Source organism: Malaclemys terrapin, chromosome 22, assembly GCF_027887155.1.
Source record: "Malaclemys terrapin pileata isolate rMalTer1 chromosome 22, rMalTer1.hap1, whole genome shotgun sequence".
NCBI classification, from domain to species: domain Eukaryota; kingdom Metazoa; phylum Chordata; order Testudines; family Emydidae; genus Malaclemys; species Malaclemys terrapin.
Window position 1 is genome coordinate 12,747,137 of NC_071526.1, and position 22,634 is coordinate 12,769,770.

Here is a 22,634-nt window from a genome sequence, read left to right on the forward strand (position 1 = left end):
TGCGGCTTCTTTGTGCGCAAGGAGAAATGTACCTGAGTGGATTGTGAAACAGCCTCATCTAATGCCAGCGCTCGCTGGCGCACCTCCTCTTTAATTCTGGCATACATGGCCTCGGCGGTCAAATATTTCTCCTGCACCATCGCCCCTTCCTCGGGGTTGAGCTCCTTCAGCTGCGGTCCGATTTTCAGCAGCTTGTCAATATGGGGCTTGTGTTCCGCTATAGACTCTCTTAGTTGCTACAGGATGGAAAAAATAGATGTGCATTCAAATTCACAGCGTATTTACGTCATGCCATTGATTTCCTGGGCATCTCTTAGACCTCAGGAAGGCTTTCCCACTGACCTCGGCAGTATTTCCCCACCTTCAAACCAGCCCCCCCCCCAAGGGAGCTGATATTCTCACCCCCCAAGGTGATAACTCTGATAAAGAGCTGCTCTTTCTTTGCACATCTGTTCTTTTAAGCAAAACACCCCCCCCCCCCATGGCATCATTACACCCAGAGGACAAATATAAAGACGATCAATCTCCCATGGGTTTACATTCAAAATTTCTATTTAAAATACAAACTCTTAGGGGTGTGACAAATACCTGATCTGGATTAGATTTCTACAGGTGTCACTGTGATAGACAGGTGGAAACTCCAAAAATTGGAGAGCTTAGATAGCTGCCTGCCACCTACTGGTCTCCAAACTACACTCATCGGAAAGGCTAAGGTTTTGTTACGGAGGTCATGGAAGTCATGGAATCTGTGACTTCCAGAGACCTCCGTGACATTTTCGCTTCAGCCCCGATGCAGTGGAGTTGGAGCTGTCAGCTGGAGGGGCCTCCCTGCAACTCCCAGCTACTGCAGTCAGAGAGAACCCCTGCAGCTCCCAGCTGCCGCTGGCAGGGGTGCCCCTGCCAGCTGCTGTCGCAGGTGGGTCCCGCAGCTCCCAGCCAGCACAGATGATCCTGCAGCTCCCAGCCACCACGGGCAGATCCCACAGCTCCGAGCTGCTGCCGACGGCAGGGGGGACCCCATGCTCTCAGCCACCGTGCGTGGGGGGGAACCCTGGAGCCCGCAGCAGTGATGGGTGCTGGACCCAATTCTTTCCCCATTTCATCATAGTTATTTTTATTAAGTCAAGGACAGGCCACTGGCTTCCGTGAATTTTTGGTTATTGCCCATGACCCTTTGGGACTTAAAATACCCGTCACAAAATCTTAGCCTTATTCATCGGCCCTTTTAGTGTGAAGCCTCCATTTTATACAGAGGGTGGAATCCATTCTACATGGTGCATATGATGCAAATAAAAACCTCTCTTCCTTACCCTCATATCCTCTTGCTGCTGTTTGAGCTGCTCATGATCAATAGCTGGAGGGGGTAACTGGGCTATAAGTGCCTGTGTTTCTTCAATCCACGGGTTGAGCTCTTCATACGTCTCCCAGAACTGGTTCACCAAGACCTGTGCACGCTCTAAGCACGCGTAGCGCTCTGAGTTGAGCTGGCTAACGGCATCATACTGCTTCACAAGCGACTCCGTTTTCTCCTAGAGGGAACAGGAGGAGGGCGTGGGGTTGGTGACGGATGCAAGGGCAGAGAAAACAAGCCAGCCGCATGCTGTGAACGGAAACGGCGGAGTCCCACGACTGCACGCTGTAACGCCAACCAAAATGGTATCTGAGATCCCTACAACTTTCCCCTTATAAACACTGCAACAAAACTAAAAAGTGAATAAATGGGAAGCGACTCCCATGGGTATTATTGATTGGCATGATTAGAGATGGAATAATTTTAAATCAAGGAGAAAGATACAAGGAAATAGACGGATGTAGGAAATGTGCATGCTGCTTTTCTCCCTCCTGTACTGAATCCATTACTTGCCAGGATAACTGCTGTGTAAGACTCTCTCTCATGAGGTCTACATGTATCAAAGACATGGATATACCTGTAGCAAAGCTTTCTGTTCTTCTCCACATGTGCCAAAGATCTCATTACGCTGGCTGAACAGCTCATCCATAGAGTCTTTGTGTCGAATGATGTCTATGGAGAAAGCCTGTAGGAAGGAAATGTTCAGAATGAGAAAAATCAGCATTATCTTCAAGCCACAAAACTTCTTGTCTTCCCACAGTGCTTGTACTGGGGGGAATGGATTTCAGAAACGCTCCCAAAGTGGTGAGATGACTGGTGAAAATGACCACCAGGTGGGTCCAGTAAATCAGAGACTGTAAACACTCAGTCAAATATCCCGTGACATCCGCGTAATCTGACTTCACCTGCAGATTACTGCGTTTTCTTCTCAACTGTGTTTTGGAATTTCACTCTTAATAAATTAACATCTTTTTCAGAAGCCTGGGAAAAGCCAGTGGAAATTAGAGACTGGTTCAGACTTGGAGCAGCTCACACAGCAAGTTCATTTTTATTGTGCATGAACCCAGCAGCGCCTCACTCCTTACCCAGAAACTCCAAGATGGCGACAGAACCAATAGCAATAGACCAAACTTTGCACCCTACAGAAGAGTCAGGGAACTATTCCAAGCATAGGCACCAACTCCATGGGTGCTCTGGGGCTGGAGCACCAATGAGGAAAAATTGGTGGGTGCTCTGCACCCACTGGCAGCTCCACCCCTCCCCCGCCCACCTCCGCCTCCTTCCCCTCCCCTGAGTGCACTGCCACGTCCTGCTTCTCCCCCATCCCTCCCAGCGCTTGCGCCGCAAAACGGCAAGCCTGTGAGGGAGGGGGGACGAGGGGGAACGCGGCATGCTTGGGGGAGGAGGCAGGGCAGGGATTTGGGGAGGGGTCCAATAGGGGCAGGGAGGGGCGGAGACTTTAGGGGTAGGGGTGGAGTTGGGGCGGGGCTGGGGGCACGAGCACCCACCAGCGCAGAAAAAAGTTGGCGCCTGTGATTCCAAGTTCTGCCACTAATTTGCTGTGTGACTTTAGGCAAGTCATTTCCCCAGATCTGTCCCTCAGTTTCCCCACCTGCAGTGAGATACTAGATAATGTGTTCACCCCTCCTACTACTGACCCACTTCACAAGGGTGTTGTGAGGCTGAATTACATTTCATACATTTAAAGCACTTTGAGACAAGACTGTTGATGAAAGGTGCTGTCGTACAACTATCATTTATATTCCAAGGGGCCACATGATTAACAATAGACCCACAATCGCTGAAAGCCAAGCTTAGCTCGATGTAACTTCACATGTGACGGTTCACTTCCTCTCTTTATGACAACAGTAATTATTTTTTCTCCCCCCCCCCCCTTTTTTTTTTTTTTTTTTGCAAAAGCCGATGAGACTGTCTATTTCTATTGCTGTCAAGCCCGGGAAAGGATACTAAACTCTTTATTTAAAGCTACACCCGAGGCAACTGTTATTAGCTTATTTATCAAGTCTTTTTTCCTTTGCAATCTTTGTGTGATCTCAATTGTGTTGTAGTGGCCAGCTCTTATCAACGATACAAAATCCAGTATGTTTTTGCCCCAATTATGGCCACCAGGAGGGAAACAAGGACACCAAAGATGATTTTCCACTGAAGGGAAGTCAGTGATATGCAGATCTAAAATATTTACAGGTAGCCTCATGATTCGAATTTCACTCTTCTCTAATGGCATTAACTTTGCAGTTTTTCACGACATTCAGACAGACTGCCCGGGTGGTTAGGTCTATGCTAGAAGCCTCAAACTGACTTGTGTGTTGTCAGAAGCTTAGAAGCCACCATGATCTAACCATGATTTTTAATGTTGGGCACTGAAAACCAAGTGGTTACTAAGATGTCGAAACACTCTGAACTCACAGCTCAGGGGTGTGAGCTGGCACCAGACTGACCATGTAAAATTTACAGTATATGGTATCAAATCCAGTAATAACTGCTATTAATGCAACAGCATCTGGACGCTGAACATCACTGTTTCACAGGAAGTCACTCCCGGAGGCTAAGCTAGATCCGAGAACGTGCAAAGGGAAAAAACCTGTTCCATGTTAAGGTGAGAAAATGTTTGCTAGCAAAACAGTGGAAGGAAACTGGGCTACATACACCTACACAGACTAATTAGAGCTATGATTTCAGGTGGGTGACAAGGGAATCTAATAAAGCAGTGAAGAAAATGTGTGGAATATCATAGCTTCTAAGACATCTAAAAACATGGATGTCTAAACAACTGAAAATTAGCCTGAAGTGGAGCTGGAGTGCTGGCAGGCCCGCAGTTAGAGGGCTAGGTACCTTTATATATGAAGAGTTGTTTGTCTAATTCAGCCACGTTTTAAACATGCAGCTCTTGTGGTATCTCGAAAATTCAGGCATCTCTTGTCCTGGAGGGATCATTCTTAACTCACCACCTCAGTATCTCTATGACTTAAAAACCCAGCTGAATTGCTGTTCTCTGGACAGGTCGAGTCTCAGCTCTATAAAAGTAACGTGCCTCCCTAGAGAAAGATCGTGCTGTGCCCTAACCAATAAACTCTCTATCCCTTCACCCCAATGTCTGAGCTTTACCTGTCCTACTCTAGCTCATCTCAGCCACCCCCAGCTCAATCGGAGCTAATAAATTACCACCTTCCTCTCCTACACGATCAATGATTTGCCCTACTCCAGGCAAATGAATTAATATCACCCTGACATACCAATTAGCTGTTCCACTTCACTCATCACCTCTATTCAAGGAGCAATTTTCTTCTCCTCGCTGCTCCAGACAACAAGTAAGGTCTTGCCCATCCTTTCACCCAACAAGCAAAAGTAGTGCATGCATATTGCACGTACCTTTTGGACCTGCAGCTGGGCTGTTGTCTGGTCTTGCTCCAGACGAATTGGACCAAGTGCCATCAATTTCCGTTTGGTCTCAGCAACCCAGGCTAATTCTGCATCAGCAGCTTGCTCATACTAGCGAACAGGGAGAGGAGACCGAGCGCAACAAGTTAGCGACACACACAGAGCAAGGACAGCATTGACACAGATGCACAAACCAACACGCCAGCAACAGCGACACACACACAGCGGTACACACACGGACAATGGTCTCATAGATACATATCTCCATACTACAGGCAGCAATGTGGACTCACAACTGGAACAAGGGAAATGCACAGCAACGTGCAAAGGTGATAGGCACAGACCCAGCAGGCCTGGTGCTACACAAGGACAAAGCAATCCCAAGGAAGATACAGCCAGCCAATGAGATGCAGTCACGTACGTACAAAGAAAGACACGGAAAAACAACATAACCTTAACGTCAACACACACCGGCAGGTCTTATTCCACATTTGATTTGAGGAAAATGACCAGGTTTTTTTTTTTTTTTTAAAGAAGCCTCCCCCACCCAAATTGAAAATGATTGTAGTTTTACTCTGAGTAATGTGGCAATAATTGCTCAACAATCCGGAGGCAACATTTCCACAGACAGATGCCTAGGAATAGGGTTAGCAGAATTCACTTTTTTAATAATTTTGAGGGATAACATCCCTGTTTATTTTTAAGCAATTATGGGGAAAGGGTCAGGCAATAATCATTTAATGACCGTAGACGCTGAGACGCATAAAGTGAAGGATTTAAAACTTAAAACAGAAACTGTCAACGTCAAATACAGACCAAGTAAACAGCCTTAAATCTACCTCTGATAAATTCCCAAGCAGAATTTTTCTTCCTTTGCATATCTTAAATTTTGATGCTCATGGATGGAAATATTCTTCATCAGTTTGTGCGTAGGGTGAAATTGAAGTTTCCTGACATTTACCAATAAAAATCTAATCCTTCCAAGCCTACCTATGCAGCAGCAGATGGCTGTCCTAAAGGGACGCCATCCCTTTCAACAGCTATCTGCTTTGGCTCTGTGGAGACCCCAACAGAGAACACACTCTTTTTTACACATGTGACAAGCTACATTTCCCCCTCTTTTAGCAAACATTTAAAGAGACAGTACCCTTTTCTGCAAGAGAAATAAAAACAGCCCTAGGTTTTATACGCAGGACTCCTATGAAACAGGCCAGCAGTGGAAAGAGCTAAACAGACACATGTATCTGAATACTCCTGGGATTTAAAGCGTACATTCTCAACTTCGCTAACCATGGTCCAATACGTTGGTCAGCGTAGTCCATTACGCGCTGGGTGTTGACTAATAGCTGCCATCAGTTGACATGATTAATACATCATTGCCTGGAAGAGGGTACTGGCTTCTTCAGCAGGTTTTAAAGCACAGAGCAGCATGGCAACTAGCAAGTTTAGAGCTACAGAGTATAATGAAGCAAGCCCCTTAAATGCCCTTTCTGTCCACAGGGAAAGAGACCGCTCTTTCACACCACAATTTTGTTTGGATGAGTTCTGCTTGTGCGACCTGTGCTCAAAGCTTTTGGTGAAAGGTTTAGCTCAGGGGTCGGCAACGTTCGGCATGCGGCTCGCCAGGGTAAGCACCCTGGCGGGCCGGGCCAGTTTTATTTACCTGCTGACGCGGCAGGTTCGGCCGATCGCGGCCCCCACTGGCTGCGGTTCGCCGTCCCGGGCCAATGGGGGCGGCGAGAAGCCGCGGCCAGCACATCGCTCACCCGCGCCACAGGGTGCTTACCCTGGCGAGCCGCGTGCTGAACGTTGCCGACCCCTGGTTTGGCTATTCACTATCCTCCTCAATCCCCAAAGAATAAGGTTTTAGGAAGATTCTTATTCTGGAATAAATCCACGGGCTGTCAGAATTATGGATTATATTTCTGGGCCTGAGAGTTCACCTGTCACCAGTTTTAGACCAAATCCAGTAGTGCCGTAACCCAAAAGCAAGGAGCACTGAGTTAATACAGAACTTCTCTACGAGGCACCGAACTATCACCAAAACCATTATAAAGTCAGACTGTTCAGAAACCAGCTAGACTCGATCCCCAATTCTATCACACAAATTCCCGAATCTGTTCATTTCTCAGCATCAATTGGTGCTTCCCCACCATGCGATTCTCATGTCTAAAGCTATAGTTATGTGGCTGCTTAGAGGGAAGGAGCAGTGAATCAGCTGGCATGCAGTCCCCGCCAAACCCTCTCCTGAGCGAGGCACAAGAGATTATACGGTTACCTGTTGTGACCTTTGTATAGCAGCATCTATTTCGTCCACTCTCTGCCGGATAGTGTCACTGACCATCTTGTACTGCTCGTTGGTATCCGACACGAGTTTGTCCAGTCCTTCGCGGGCTCGCCAGGGCACCAGTTCCAAGAGGGCGCGGCTCACCTCATTGACAGTATCCAGAACAAGCCTGTGCTCCATAACCTCCTTCTTAAGCTCCTGAGGAAGACATATATAGTACATCTCAGTTAACATCCTCGATACATTGTTGCCAAGAGGCCGTTTGTGCATCTGAATCGTTAATGGTCCTGCGGCCAAGTTCCCTTCATTCTTTTCACCGGTACCAGATCCCCAATGGAGCTGTTCACCAGCATATGAGTAACGGTTATCGTTTAGCAGGAATGCCCCGTTTGCCAGGTACTGTTTGAACCCACAGGGGAAAGGAGGATAAGGCAGCATTCGTACGAAGGCAGATACATGCAATAGCTAGGTGCACATCTTGATGGGTCCAAGTAATTTGAAAAGGCTTTTCCAGCTGAAGGCTGGCATCCGTGGGGGAAACCGGCAGGGACAACATGAGAAGAGACAAGAGTGGATGAGCAGGGAGGGGCAGCTGTGAAGGGCATTGAAGGCAAGGACTAGTAGCTTGAATTTGATGGGGTGAAAACTGGGGAGTCAGTCAATAAGAAGGATTCAAAGGGAGAGCAATGGGGTCAAAGTGAGGGCAGGGAAGATGAACTTGACATCTGTATTTTGTATGGAAGGGAGGGGTCGACGTGGATGCTAGAGAGGTTAGAAGTGAGGAAATTACAGGCACCTTGTTACCTTCTGCTTTATTAATATATTTTTACTTTTTAAATGAGTTTTGAGATTTCTGAGTTGCAGCCTCCCATAAGCTGAAAAAGGACGGTGCCTCATTTGCTTCTTAACGTGAAATATTGTTGCTATTATTTGCATTACCGTGGTGCCAAAGAGCCCTCGTCATGGACCAAACGGATATTTTCCCTTCCGTTATCCCCCGCTTCTTGGCATTACGCTTTAAGAGCGAATTCTCTCCTATACTCTCCACTATACCCTCTGAAGTTCACTCTCAATGCAGTGCGCAAGCTCCCGCAGCTCATCGGCTCTGGTGCATTCCCTTGTAAAGATCCACCCCAGCTTTTGCCACTGAGCTCAGTATTTCAGAAGTTCTAACCTTCTGCCTCTGCTGGAATTGGGGTATCTGTTCTCCAACAGGTGACTGCCCCCCACTGGACAGCAGCTCCTCCTCCACCTCACTCATCCAGCTGGTCAGTTCCTCATGTGTAGACTGGAACTTGGTGGCCAGCTGTCGAGCCTGCTCTAACGTCCTGAGAGCCTTAGAGCTGGTGGCTGTGATGTCCGAGTAACGAGTCTTGATGCCATCCAGTTTCTCCTGGATTAGCAGCACCTCTTCCCCTGCGAGATGGAGACACAGTTAGTTATGCATGTCTAAGGTTGGTTTTCTTTTAAAGCAGCCTGTTTTCTTGCTTTCTGATTTAAATGGCTACTTTCAGAATCCCTTTTTGTCAAGTCAATGCCAGCAAGAAGCCATTTTCACAACCATGGAGCTACTTTTGCAACTGATATTTTCCTTCCAGCCAGGGAAAATTCCTCCGTCTTCCCACCATGGAAACGAAACCGGCAACGAAGTCGTTTTTGCTTGAGGTTCCAGTAAAACCCTGAAGTTACCAGTGCTTTGTTCTTGACTAACGTGCGACACCTCTGAGAAAGAGGGAGCCATTTCTGAGAGGACAGGAAACCAAGGAGCTGTTTTTTGTTATATCAACTTTTCTAGAACATTTGTTCATAATGCAGACTACCTCTTAGTAAACAGACTCCCTTGAGCACCACCTCTCCTCCCACTCACGAACGGCTGACATCCACATGGCAACTGCAGCAATTGCTTACATGGAAAGTAATATTAGGAAAGTGCTTGGTGTATTTTTAGCCTCTTTTAATGTGGTTTAGCAGCTGGAAAGAAGGAGTAGAGCCTGTGCTGGGTTGCAAGCCAGGTCTGTGGAGATCACCAAAAAGCGAACCACGCAGACCTTTCTTTGGGAACTTCTGCTTGACCGCCGTCAGCATGTTTCAGGGGAGGGCATGTCTACTGCTCTGTGTTTGTACTGTGCCTAGCACCACCACAATAAACGTATTAAATACTAACTCATAGTCTACTGCGCAGAATGAATGTGTGTGGAACATCATCCGGCTCTGCAGCATCTTAAGAGTAGCCAAGATCAACAGCCTACTCTGCACAAATTATTGCAAACAACAACAAGCAGGCTTCTCAGCTAGCCCAAAGCTTGGCTGAGGGGAAGGGCCTTTATCAGACCAGGCCTTGCAGTCTGTTCATCTCTTCCGATACCTGTGGTTTGTTTCAGAAGCGCTTGCCCGTTTTTAATGGCTTGGTCCACGTTCTTCTTTCTGTTCACGATCTCCTCGTTCAGGGCCTGAATGGAAAGAACCAACAGCCGTTACCATCTCCATGAAGGAGGCCCTTCAGCTGGGCAGGCGACCAAGTGCAGGAGAAGGACCCCAGGGGATGCATAACTTTCTCTCTGTATTCCCCAGGTATGCGGCATGTCCTTCCTGCTCCCCCACCACTACACTTCCCTGCCAGGCTTAAAGTCTTGTAACTCAGTGCTAAGCACAGTTCTTTACCACCCTCTGCCTTTGGATCTGTATTAAGGAAGAATCCACTCTGGTCTTAGAAATTAACCAATGCATAATAAACGAGCTAATTTAGACTTAATTGAGAGTCTTGTTACAGGCTGCAGAGCTGAAATCACTGATACCTGTGGGACAGTGTTTCTATTGCAAGAGACTGTCCAGTGTGCCCCAGCAGTGAGAACCCCCCCCACCCCCCCCCCCCAGCAACATAGCTATGCCTGACAAACCCCCTAGTGGAGATGCAGCTATGCCGACAGGCGAGTGCTTCCGTCAGCAGAGGTAATGTAATCCAGGGAGATGGTGTTCCTACCCTGACAGACAAAACCCTGTCGGCATATGCCGCATCCACACTGGAGGGCTGTGCTGTCATGGCCTATGTCTACACTACAGCGCCTATGTATGAGTGGAAAAGGCCCTTGCCTCTCAGAAGAGGTGTTCAGTGCTGGAATACGACACATTCCCTGGCTCTTTAAATTCACTCATTCCAGCGAGAAAGACTGGAAGCGTTAAAGAAAAATCCTGGCTGGTCTGGTTTACTTAGTCCAGGAGTTGGATGCAAAGTATCTGAATAATTTGTGGTCTATGGGACACCAGGACACCTTTTTTGCGGGGTGGGTGGGAGGGATTTGAGGGGAGGAGAGTTGTTTTTAATAAATGAAATACATTTATTTTCTCCAAGCTGAGAAAAGAGAGGCCTGTTTTGATGTTGGTTAAAATTAAAGTCAAACAGAAACAAAAATGGATCAAAACAGTTGCTAAATAAATAAACAAACAAATATGAAAAAACGGAAAATGGCAATACCAGCTGGTCAGCATGCTGCTTTTGCAGGACGTCCCGTTTATAATCCTTTACGAATACCAAGCTGAGCTTGTCCTCAACCTCGGCCAGCCAGTTGAGCACTTCCACCTCATCCTCCCCAAAGAGCCTAGCGTTGGACAACGCCTGATCAAGCAGGGCTGCCTTCCGGCAGCACCGATCTTGAACCTCGCTGTACCGGGCCCGCAGCGAGTCTAGCTTCTCTGCCAGCAAGCCCTGTTCAGCTATGCAACTCAGGGAGGCGAGAGACTGCCCGAGACTGACGGCCTGATTCACGTCAGTCGCGCGACTCTCTACGTCTTCCGCTAGTGCCTGAAAATCCAGGGTGACAAAATGGACAACAGAAACAAATGATTGAAAATGGAATAAAACGGAGAAAAAAAAACTTAAAGAATGAAATTAATTCATGATCAAACAAAGTAAAGACATAACCCACCAAGAAGGGCACAAACTATAACAAATAAAAGGTTTCAGTTGGTTGCAAAGAGCAAAAGACACAACAGTTACATGGCTACATTATGGCCAGAAGCAAACAATGGGCCACCCATGTTGTGATTTCTCACGCTCTCTATTTCAAAAGCCTGTGATAGCTGTCCCCATCACCATGCAGACAGCTTTCTGCACTTCTATGTGTAACAATGGCCGACGTCTTCCATCAACAGTTCTGTGTTTGCTTGGGGACCATTTCCTACCTTGTGACGGGTGATCTGCTGCTGGATTTTAGCTGTCTGAGTACCAATGGGCTCAGAATTTGCCAGTTTCTTCTCCGTCAAAGATAGCCAGTCTGAAATAGGCTCTGTGGTCTCATGGAATTGTTTAGCCAGAATCAGGATATCTTCCAGTTGTTTTTGCCTACAGCATGATAACAACAAAGCTGCTAATTAGGTGTAAGGTCTTTTTTTTTTTTTTAAATCAGGACAGTTAAGCAACTGAATGTTTGAGTGCCACCTTAACCATAAAGATTGTATTGCACTATGAAGCTTTTAACAGGCTGCAGTGGCTAGAGGTCTGAGTGCAAATGCCTTTAAACAAAGCGATAGAAAGAAGGAAGAGACACCTGGACTTAAGAGAGGTGTTTAACATCTAGTCAGGCAAACAGGAAATGCAAACACACACGTTCCCTAGCAACTGCAGAACAATGCCCTTTTCACAGATGTTGTGTAAGGGTCCAAGGCAACTCCCACGAAAGTCAATAAAAAAGGCTTCTGTTCTACACTGTTAGATTTTCTGCCATCAACAGCACTGTCATAGAAATCTCCCGAAATGATAAGGGGCATTGCTAAAATCCTTGAATGTCAGGTTTGTAAGGACCATTAGGTGCTGGTGAAAGGTTCCAGATTGACAGTCCTTGAAACCGCGGCCCATTGATTCAGCTGGAATTTCAAATACGATAAACTGAGGTTGGCCCTTGTGGGTGGCTCGACGCATCATTATACGAACTAGACCATGCAGCAAACTGCATCTTGTAAATGAGATTCATGCAGCAGAAAGGTGCAAACAGTACTCTGGAGCTGAAGCTGAAAGTCAAACTAGGAGGAATAAAAATAAACCCACACTGTGAAGAGAATTAATTTCATCTAAGCATCTCCACAGCATTATAAAACTGTGCCATCTGTTTCACCCTCCCAACGCACATTTTAGTTTTGTGAGTTTTCTCGTTGACACTTGCTGTTTCCAGGATATTCCAGTAAAGGAATCTCACTGAACTTCCCAAGTGTCGCTATCTGATGATTACAAACAGCCCACAACAGTGTCCAGTGGATTAACACTGGCTGCAAACCCAAAGTGCTGTACTAGCAAGAACTATTCTAAAGTTCTGATTAACTGACTGCTGGATGGCCAACCAATGCATACTGAAAACAGTTTAAAAAACACACACACAAATGCTTCCGTCAGTCAGAAAGCAGCTTGTAAGTGTACAGTGTAATACAAACTTAAACAATAATAAACTGGTCTTTGTCTAAAGTACACAGGGCAGTGAGCTCTGTAAACAACTCCAAAACACTGATCATTAATGGACATGGGAGAAATTGCCACTACACTTTGCCAATAAGATGATGAAACAGATCATTGCAAGACCGGTAAGCAGTATAAGCCGAAGTCTGGGCCTATTACATGGCTTTACAATGAAGGAGGATATCCCAGCAAAATCACAGATTCTAAAGGGTGGAAGGAACCACTGTGATAATCTAGTCTAGAGCAGAAGAGAAATTCACAAGTTTTCCAGTGACAATATGTTCATTGCTTGTTCTCACCCTTAAACAGGCAGCATATTCAACCAGATACATTGGTGCAAAGAACACGTTTCCTGCTGGGCACAGAGGAATTTCTCTGCTTTCAAAGCTGAGAGAAAATGAAAGTCACTTCCTTCCCACTTCTCTTCCTTACCTGGCTGCTGCCTTGCCAAGCAGTCCTGCCCATCTATTTTCAAGACTCTCCAGCTGGCAAACAATCTTCTCTCGGTCCGTTGGCTCGGCCGACTGCGCTATCCTTCCGCCCTCTGCCTGAATCATCTCGACAGTGGCCTTGCGATCATCCAGGAGTCGCTGGAGCAGCTTTTGCATAAACATTAAAACGAAGAGGGATAAAAGTTACCAAACTGAGTCAGCAAAGCTACTTCTGCCTCCAAACACACCAACCCTCTAATTGTGTTGGAAAACCATTAATAAAAGCTGGGCTGCATCCAAACCCAGCTGAGCAAATCAACAACGAGATTTTTGTTTTCCTCCCAAACTCAAGAGACAATAAAAATGCCTCAAACAAATCCAAAACACTTGATTCAACAGAGGAACTTGAAACTTGCTCCCCAAATTGTAAAAAATTATGTTTTAACGTTCGCTCGACTCTCCTGTTAAAAAAAACCCTCACCCTATGTGATGAAGTCTTGGGGTTTCTTTTAAACTTTGTTTTACCATTATTAACATGTCTGAACGTTCCATCCGTTAACAAGTCTTATTCATAACCTGTCTGTGTTACCTAAAGACCAATGTGTGTTTGGTCAACCCTCTTTCCTGTGTTTTTATTTTGTTCAAATTCCAAAACTGAAACCACACACTACAAAATCTATTTGAGCTGGATATAAAATAGTTGTCAGCATGAGCAAAACCAAATGGGCTGTTGTTGAAGAAAAACAAACAGGCAGCTAATTTCAAGACAGTAGGATAGCAAAATAATACTGGCGCTGTAGAGCCAATCTGCCTGTCTTTTATACAAGACTCATTATTAGCCTGTTAAGATGGCAGGTATGGGTAACAAGACCAGAACCCATACAGTATAATGGTAGAATATGAGAAAGTCATCACTGCAGAATGGTTGCCGTAAACTAGTAGAATTACATGAAATCACAGTTATTTATATTTTAAAAATGATCCAAATGGAGCAGAGACACTGGTTCGGCTACTAGCAGCGCACTGTGCTCGTGGCCTCTACATCCTTCCCTCCTGGATACTGTTCAGCGTTCCCTATCTCCAGCTCACTTACCTTCTGTTCTTGGATCTGAGCTTTCACCACTTTGTATTCAGCAGAGGGAGGTTTCTGATTGGAGATGAGCTCCTCTGTGTCTACCAACCAGCTCAGCAGTGGCTCCAAAGCATCCTGAAACTTCCCACAATGCAACAGGGCCTCTTGTAGCTGTGCGATTCTCTGTGCCACCTGCGTTGAACATAGACACACATCTCTAGAGGCGCAGTGTTCTCAAGTTACACGAGGTGACAACAGAGCAACTGCTCGTTGTCTTTGGCACTGTTACGGTGTCAACGGCTCTGCTTCAACTATAGATGCGGCTCCCTTTATGTCAGCTGACTCACCTGAGCGAAGACAACGGCTTACTGCATCAAGCGAGGAAGGCTCACCTCTCCTGCGGTGCTTACCTTTTTGTTGAGAGTGTTCCAGCGGGCGTTGATCTCCTCCATGTCATGTTCCAATCCCTGCACGTCGCAATTTTTTCCTGCGCTCTGGATGAGTCCCTGGCCCAGTCCGTTCACTTGCTGTAGTTTTACCTGTATGGGATCCACTTGCTCCTTCTGAAACATCTGAACAAGAAGGGGGAATTGATTTACAACCTTCAGTTCTCTTGTGCAGCACCACCCCATCTGCTAACGGATACACTTTAGACTACAGTTCCCAGCCTTCTCCAAAGAGCAAGCAGAACATTTTCCTTTTGCTTCTTCTGGTGCAGTTATTTTCATTATTTTTTTAAAGAAGTTTTGTTTGTTAGTTTAAATCTCTCATCTGCCCATATCCAGTATAATCATAGAATCATAGGACTGGAAGGGACCTCGAGAGGTCATCTCGTCCAGTCCCCTGCACTCATGGCAGGACTAAGTATTATCTAGACCATCCCTGACAGGTGTTTGTCCAACCTGCTCTTAAAAATCTCCAATGATGAGCACTTCAAGTATCTATTGGTCTCAGGCATAGATTATGTCTCAGATGCAGCCATATATGCTTTTAAATCTGTAAAACCCATGCAGAAGCCCCACCTAGATAGCCAAACTGTGACTTGTACCAAGACCCAGTCAGATGCTCAACAACAGAAATCAAAGCAAATCTTACCCTGGCAGTGTTGAATTGGGATGGGCAATACACTAGATGAGTTTTATCAAACGACTGAAACTTTAGACACTGGGAAGCATACTGCATTTGTAAAGACCAAGGGAACAAGAGAAAGGCAATGGAAGATTAATGTGTTAGCTGTTTATCTGAGATCATCCCACGTATTTGGCACAATCCACGTCTGCAAGTCCTGTGAGGAAAGCATTCCAACCAAAAAAGGGGTTTTGGAAATGAAGGAAGGAACCTTGCTGTTGGGAGGAAAAACAACAGGGAAAATCCCGTTTTTCGAGGAGGTAAGTGCCCTTATCAAAGACTCAAATCTCCTGTAATTAGCTGATGACAAGCCAGACCCTAGCAGTCTGTATTCATTTCCTTTCCTCCACAATAGTGTCATTCAGCCTCAGAGACAAGGCAGCCAACCAAGGCCACATTGTGCAGGAAACACTGGAACATGAAAAGCAAATTCTGAGCAAACTCCAAGAGGTAGAACCAGCTCTGCTTCCACATAATGAAGAATACAATCCAAAACAGGGCATCTGAAGAAGTGGGCTGTAGTCCACGAAAGCTTATGCTCTAATAAATTTGTTAGTCTCTAAGGTGCCACAAGTACTCCTGTTCTTTTTGCAAAACAGGGATGGACACATTGTTTATACAGGCCTTGGGCTGCTAGCTAGCACAGATCATAGGTCAAACGCTGACAAATAGAAGAACAGGAAAGATTATTGTGCTCTCTCTGTACTCACAACCATTTCCCTCGGAAGGGAGCCGGGGATAAATGCACACAACCATTCTCTTTCTTTTTCAAGTGTGCTTGAAAAAACCCATGTAACCAAGGATATGGAAATTGACAAAGTCTAAACATTTCATTTCAGATCCACTTGTGCCAAAAACTCCTGAGAAGCAAGCACTGGAGTAAGGTTTGGAAAAGGTCTCTGGTATCAGACAACTGCTTTATCTCTGAAGGGATGAAAGTCAGTAACACTCTGCCTGGGAAAGACAGCCTGCCTTCTGATGCTTTGTCCAATTTTCAAAATCTTTTCCTCCCCACTGAAGTTCAGCAATTTGTCTACACAGTGGGACTATGCCAGGAATATTAACTCAAGAGCGCTGGAAGACACAATCCAGAGCTATATGCTTGTGCAAATTATTCTATGGTTATAAGAAGTGATGGTGACATGAAATAGCTAATTCTCCAAACACTTCTGTTACTGCTCTTATATGGAGTTGGCTGCTTAAGGCAGCCAAACACATAAAAGGATCAGACTGATAAGTAAGGCATGCAACCATTTGACTGGAGCAGAGTGCCTCTTCCAGTGTACTCTGAACTAAGCCTTAAATATAAAACTGGACTTTAAAAACAAACAAACTAGAAGCTTTAAAACATTTTTTTTTTTTTGCAGGATCCAAATGCACAGCCGCTGACCCCCAACAATGAAGAACTGCAAGGTACGTACGCACAATCCAGAAACCAAAGCCCGTTTCACGAGGATCATTGAAAACGCAATCACATGCATAATCGCATTAAGAGCGAATACTTCTAACACATTTATTCTTCAAAGCCAATATGCATACACAAGACTCCAATGTTTTAATTCATTAACCTTCACGGGGACTCAAATTTGAAACAAATATTTAATGTGCAATCTATCTTTTACATAGAAAAACATGACGAGTGAGGTTTCTGAAAAGCTGTATTTGGTGAACTGCATGGACTGACGTTCTCGACTAAAGGCACTGGATCTGTTCGGGTACCTCCCTCTCATTTTGAGAACCACTTTCCAATGACTCTCTTTAAATTCTACTTTGTTCCTATCATGGATGACTGCATCCTGTGATCTCACTCCACTTCTTAACCCTTTTATTGCTGAACACAATACAGCCATCATTTGGTGATTTTCTGTAGAAGTGCCAGCACTCCGTTGGAACAAATATTTCAGAGGGAATGTATGAGGATATGTGTTGCAACATTGGAAGTACATTTTTGCTTCATGCTCCTGGTATGTTAGACGCAATTCAGCTGGTTAATACTAAGACACTCAAGTTACAAGGCATTTTCCTGATGCAAACCTAAACCTATCAATGGCTCGAGGCATCACTGGTTCCAAAGGGTTAATAACTAGAAACATTTAATATAAAATACAGTCCCAATAGAGAGGCAACAATGAAACTGAAGCAGTAAATCCCAGATAATAGCCACATGAAGTCAGTACCTTGATGTCTCTTTTTCTTTCCTAATTTACTGACTGGAACTTGGTTTGGTAGTGAAGGCTGCACTTTAAGCAAAAACTCAGTATAAACTGATTGCTCTCTCCTTGTGTTCCCCTCCATTTCAAAGCAGTTCTCTGATGCTGAGGTAGCTGTGGGTTTTTTAAACTGGTAGCATAGCGCAAAGGATGAGTAATTGCCACTGAATCAGGTTTATGTGCTGGGCAACTGGTAATGTCTTCCCAATGACTGTTTGCTCTAACCTAAATGGCTGATCAATTAGGGATCAGATATGGAAATACCATGCATTAAAAAAAAAAACAAAAAAACTGATACTCTTTATAGCACTTTTCAAATTTTCTTAATACAAATGTTGTTAGTAAAATACTGAAAAGAATTACACTTATTTTTCTCCTGATATTTCAGAACATCTTTGCCCCTCTTTCTCATTTAAGAAAACCTTAAATGAATAGTTATTGTATAGCATGTATGCATTGTGTTCACTCAATTTGCTTTACAGATTCTCTTTAGTAATAGCATTTTGTATTTGAAATGGTGGATCTACTCCAGCAAGAAAAATCTTCCTGTAGCAATCTCTAATTTACTTTTGAGTAAGCAGAATGTATTTGAATAAGTACATCACTTGAAAAGTTTAGGGAAAGAGTTTTCATAATCTAACAATTGTCATATTTTACCTCCCATGCTTGCAAAAATACATATTTCCCACCCCCAAAGCATTGGCCTACAAAATTGAACTCTTTTTAATTGGGAAAAGACCTACCTCAAGGTTTACAATACAGAAAACTGACAGAGGGGACAATTAGTGCAGTTTGTACCTCACAAAAAGTGTGAGCAAACTGTCAGCTAGGTAGGAGTCAGGACTTCCTCTCCCCACCCCCAGAAACGAAGGGATTTCCTGTCCGATACATCCCGTGTAAGTAACTGAGTAACAAATACCTCATTATCTGGAACTAATCCATCTGTTACAGCAGGAGCCCTTTCCGCTACAAGAACTGTGATAGGAGACCCTTCTGTGTCAGCCATTGTGATAGTCAAGGCTTTCACTCCAGATGCTGTAGAAGATAGTTCTTTTGCTAGGAGGCGTGAGAGAGGAGGGGGGTCTTCCATTCCCAACACAGCTGCAGGAAGCATCTGTGTGCTGTGCTCTGAGGCACATGATGCTCCAGGTGCCTGGCCAGAGGCAATGGGCTCCTCCAGGCCAGATGATGCCGCAAGTTCCTCCATGCTGAATGGCAAGGCCGTGGCCAGCTCTTCCATCTCTTGTGGGGACGCAGCATGCTCCTTTGTGCTGGAAATTACAGCAGAGTTAAACTCTTCTGGTCTGGATGCTGTAAGGATGGGAAACTCTTCCATACCTGGAGTGTCCGTGGGAAGCTCCTCCACGCTGCATGCCATGGCAATGGTAGCATGTTCCTCGGTATCTGGCAGTGCTAGTACAGGCTCCTCCGCAGCCGGCGGCGCGGCCTCGGCGACAGGTTCCGCTGCAGCCGGCGGCACGGCCTCGGCGACAGGTTCCGCCGCAGCCGGCGATGCGGCCTCGGCGACAGGCTCCGCCGCAGCCGGCGGCGCGGCCTCGGCGACAGGCTCCGCCGCAGCCGGCGGCGCGGCCTCGGCGACAGGCTCCGCCGCAGCCGGCGGTGCGGCCTCGGCGACAGGCTCCGCCGCAGCCGGCGGTGCGGCCTCGGCGACAGGCTCCGCCGCAGCCGGCGGTGCGGCCTCGGCGACAGGCTCCGCCGCAGCCGGCGGTGCGGCCTCGGCGACAGGCTCCGCCGCAGCCGGCGGTGCGGCCTCGGCGACAGGCTCCGCCGCAGCCGGCAATGCTGTAGGGAGCGTCTCTGCGCTGTCTAGAATGGTGAGGGGTGGCTGCTCTATACTAAATGGAGCAGTGATGCCTGCAAGCTCCTCGTCAGCGGTTGTGACCGTGGAAGTACTCTCCTCTGCGCCGGCACACGCGCGTTCCACGCAAACTGGTGAGCGAGTATTTCCACGCACAAACTGTACACAACTTATTAACTTATCTGCCCAGCTGTGTTCAAACAGCCAGGCCAGGTCTCCTGGTTCCCAGATATCGGCCTCCCCTGTGGAAACATCCAGCATTACCTGTCCAACCATTTTTGGCACGTCCTCCTGAACAACATGGGCACTTGGGAATTCTTCCCCAGGAGTAATCCCTTCCACCTGCAGCAGCTGACCCAGAGGCACTGTTTCTTCTGACTGCAGGTCCTCAATGGACTCCGTGGACTTCACCCACGCCTCAGAGCCCTGCTCGGATATAGACTCATTTGGAAAAGGTGCTTGAGAAAAAAAGTGAGTATCTAAATGTTCAGTTCCATGAATTTGGCCCTCCAATCGATCGCTCTCTTTGTCCAAGTCTGTGACTTCATCCTCAGACGCTAGTTCTGAGACACCCCAGTTTGAGAATTCAGTCCTTTCAGACAGAGGATGCTCATTATTGTCAGAACAATTAGCCCCCTCAGCACTGACCTCATCTTTCAGCCAGTAAAAATCCTGCTGGGAATGCAGTTCCTCGGCACTTGTGGCAGGAACTAATGGCTGACAGTGGAACGAATGGCTTGAGGACACTCTCCTTGTATACTCTTCAGAGGTCCACTCCACTTTATTGTAGGTTTCCAACGAGGCTTGATCTCCTTGGGGCATTAACAAACAACCACTGGGATGAGGAGACGTTCCTTCAGAACAGGACATTTCACTTGTATTTGCCTCAGGAGACACTGTCGCTTCACAGCTCAGTATTGCTTCTACTACACAATCTTCCACTGGCTCTTGATCTGTCAGCAGGTCAATTTCACATTCTTTAGCATCCTCTAAGTGACTTATTGGCCAGAGCTGCTGTGGGGATATTGTCTCCTCTACAACCCTAGGACTGGAAACCCCCACTTCTTCAGAGTCTGTCTGGGTGACAGAGGAGGTTTCCTTTTTAGAGTAAGGCTCTGTAGTGGGTTCTATTGTACTCGCCACCTGAGAACTGTATGTGGCATCAAAGTCCTCAAGGTCTGACACAATAGCAGAGTCTGCAGCACTGACTTCGAAAGGAGCTGTCTGCTGACACTCTTCTGTTTCAGCCTCTACAAGCTTTTCTGAGTCTGTCTGTGGGTCCAGCCCTTCTGAGCAGGTCCCAGAGACCGGACCGTCTAGATCCACTGAAGAAGCTCCATCTCCTTCTTCACTCAAACACTGCTTTTCTAGTTCAAGGAACATCTGTACAGAATCTGTGTCAGAGAACTGCTCTGGGACAACAGGACTGACACAGCACTCTGAATTTGGAGTGAAGTCCTCAGCTTCAAATTGAACTGTTATGTCTTCAGTATCACACATGTTATCTGTAAAAGCGCAGTTTAAATCCTGGTATGTTTCCTGGGGAACAGAAGCTGAGCAGCTATCATGCAGCTGTGAGTCATCACAGTGCACTGGGTGGTGAACTGGGTGGCGAGAGGTCCCCAGGACACCAGCAGAAGAGTCTGTTGTCTCTATTGTCATTGCTGTGGCAGTTAATTGTTCCCTTTCTTCAGAAATATCTGCCAAGCAACAGTTCCTTTTCTCATCTGTCAATAGAACAGTCTTTCCTCCCTCTGACAGCATCTCCTCCTCCCACTCCTCCTCAGCCTCCATCATTATCCATCTCTCATCCTCTTCAAATCGCAGCTCAGACTCCGTTTTTTCTCTAAGGCTGGGGGTGATGAGAATATTCATTCCTGAATCCAGCATCTCTTCACTTAGGCAGGGAGATAGCTGTACGGTTTCTACAGTGCAGTCTGCTTGGGTCGCTTCCAATGTTTCATGATGCCCATCACTAAGGCTTCCTTTGATAACATTTCTCCTTGCTCTTGGCCATGTTGCACTTGAGAGTTTCTGGTCCTGTGTGATAACCATGGATGTTGCAGGTGTATCTTCTGGTTTCAGAAGGGGTTGACATTCATCCTCGAAACAGTCTTCACTTAACTGTTTCGCCTCCTGAACTTCTGGAATGCCAGACGATTTGGAGACATGTTCCAAAGTTAGCGATTCTGACATAGGTTCCCTGTGGTCTGAATGTCCAGAGTTCTCAGCTAACATGGCACCTGACTCCCTTTTTTCTTGTAAAGAAGAATTTGATGCACCAGCTTCTGAGACCTCACTCAAGGAGGCCTCAATCCTTTCTGCAAATTCAGGGAAGTTTGGTGGCATAAAAGACTTCCAGGATCTCCTGTTTACATTCTCTTTTCTTTCCGGGTTTGGCCTTCTTCTGGGTGGAGCTGGTGCTGACTTTGAGACATCACTGCTGAGTTTCAGTGCATCAAAAATTACTCTCTCGTCTAACTTTTTACTTTCCGGTGCCCTTGATTCAAAGACATTGGATGCTCCTAAAGTCCCATTGCTAGATATAGTACTGGCATCCACCTTATCTATAGTGCTTTTGGAAGGCTGATTAAGTTTAGATCCCTGATCAATCTGTTCATTTATTCTCATTGTGTCATATATAGACCTCTGAGGGACATAGCAGTCCTCTATATACCCATCCTCTTCCTCCCCTTTTCCCAGACAAGTGGGATTCTGCCGTAAACAGTCTGGCCTGCTTAGTGGCTTGCCCATACTTCCTTAATTCAGGAAGAAACAACCTTGTTAACTTTTTATCCACAACAAAAAGAAATGCATTCTGTGTAAATTAAAATCCCTTTCGATTTTAGACTGTAATCCTAAAAAGAACTCTGACACTGAAATTTGTATTCCAGAGAAGTCCAATGGCAATCCGCACAGAAGCAAATCTCCATTGTAGTAAGGCTCCCACAAAGTCGCATTCCGTAGCCCCTCCCGTAATCCTGGTGGTCCCAAGCTGATAAACAGCACATTTCTTAAAAAAAAAAATCACTAGCCAAATAATTCCTTCTAGGGGTTGCTTTTAAGGTAAGGTTCCTTTCTCCTGGCAACTCTGTCAGCAAAAACCATCCGAGTATGACAGCTTCTATTCAATAAATACTCCCAATCATTATTTCCGACAGAAGCTGCAGATGAGTTTGAAGCTGTTAATTTATACCGAGCGTGCCCTTCTTTAATAACAAAGGCAAAGCTTCTCCAGTCTCTTCATGTATTGCAGCCCAGGCTCCAACGGATTCCTCTCATTTTCTTCCCAGCTCTAGTCCTGTAAAGTCCAGCTGGTCTGAATTAGCCTCTCCCTCCACAACTCGAGTGTTTTCATTTGAACTAAGCTCGTGAGCGGATATTCCTGCAAGTTTAAACACAGGAAGTTCTTCATTCAGGGCAAACTCTGGGTCTTCCTGTCTCAAAACCATGATGGCATTGCTGTTCCTTTTACCCAATCAAGCCATAACGAT

The 22,634-nt window shown here is 46.0% G+C and overlaps 1 protein-coding gene and 1 long non-coding RNA gene across 7 annotated transcripts in view; one reads left to right on the forward strand and one right to left on the reverse strand.

The window, feature by feature from the left end:
• MACF1 (microtubule actin crosslinking factor 1) overlaps positions 1–22,634 on the reverse strand; it is a 248,478-nt gene that overhangs the window by 36,007 nt on the left and 189,837 nt on the right. For all 6 annotated transcript variants that reach the window (XM_054011644.1, XM_054011642.1, XM_054011643.1 and 3 more), the window contains 12 exons: positions 14,394–14,555; positions 14,005–14,175; positions 12,913–13,079; positions 11,217–11,376; positions 10,510–10,836; positions 9,403–9,487; positions 8,212–8,453; positions 7,029–7,235; positions 4,742–4,861; positions 1,929–2,036; positions 1,311–1,529; positions 33–236 (listed from right to left, as the gene is read on the reverse strand). In XM_054011644.1, the coding sequence (XP_053867619.1) occupies positions 33–236; positions 1,311–1,529; positions 1,929–2,036; positions 4,742–4,861; positions 7,029–7,235; positions 8,212–8,453; positions 9,403–9,487; positions 10,510–10,836; positions 11,217–11,376; positions 12,913–13,079; positions 14,005–14,175; positions 14,394–14,555 (2,172 nt within the window). The remainder of the gene's footprint in view (positions 1–32; positions 237–1,310; positions 1,530–1,928; positions 2,037–4,741; positions 4,862–7,028; positions 7,236–8,211; positions 8,454–9,402; positions 9,488–10,509; positions 10,837–11,216; positions 11,377–12,912; positions 13,080–14,004; positions 14,176–14,393; positions 14,556–22,634) is intronic.
• Positions 14,566–18,231, forward strand: LOC128827685 (uncharacterized). The gene is made up of 3 exons (XR_008443037.1): positions 14,566–16,006; positions 16,479–16,524; positions 16,738–18,231. It is a non-coding gene; the product is annotated as an uncharacterized LOC128827685 (long non-coding RNA).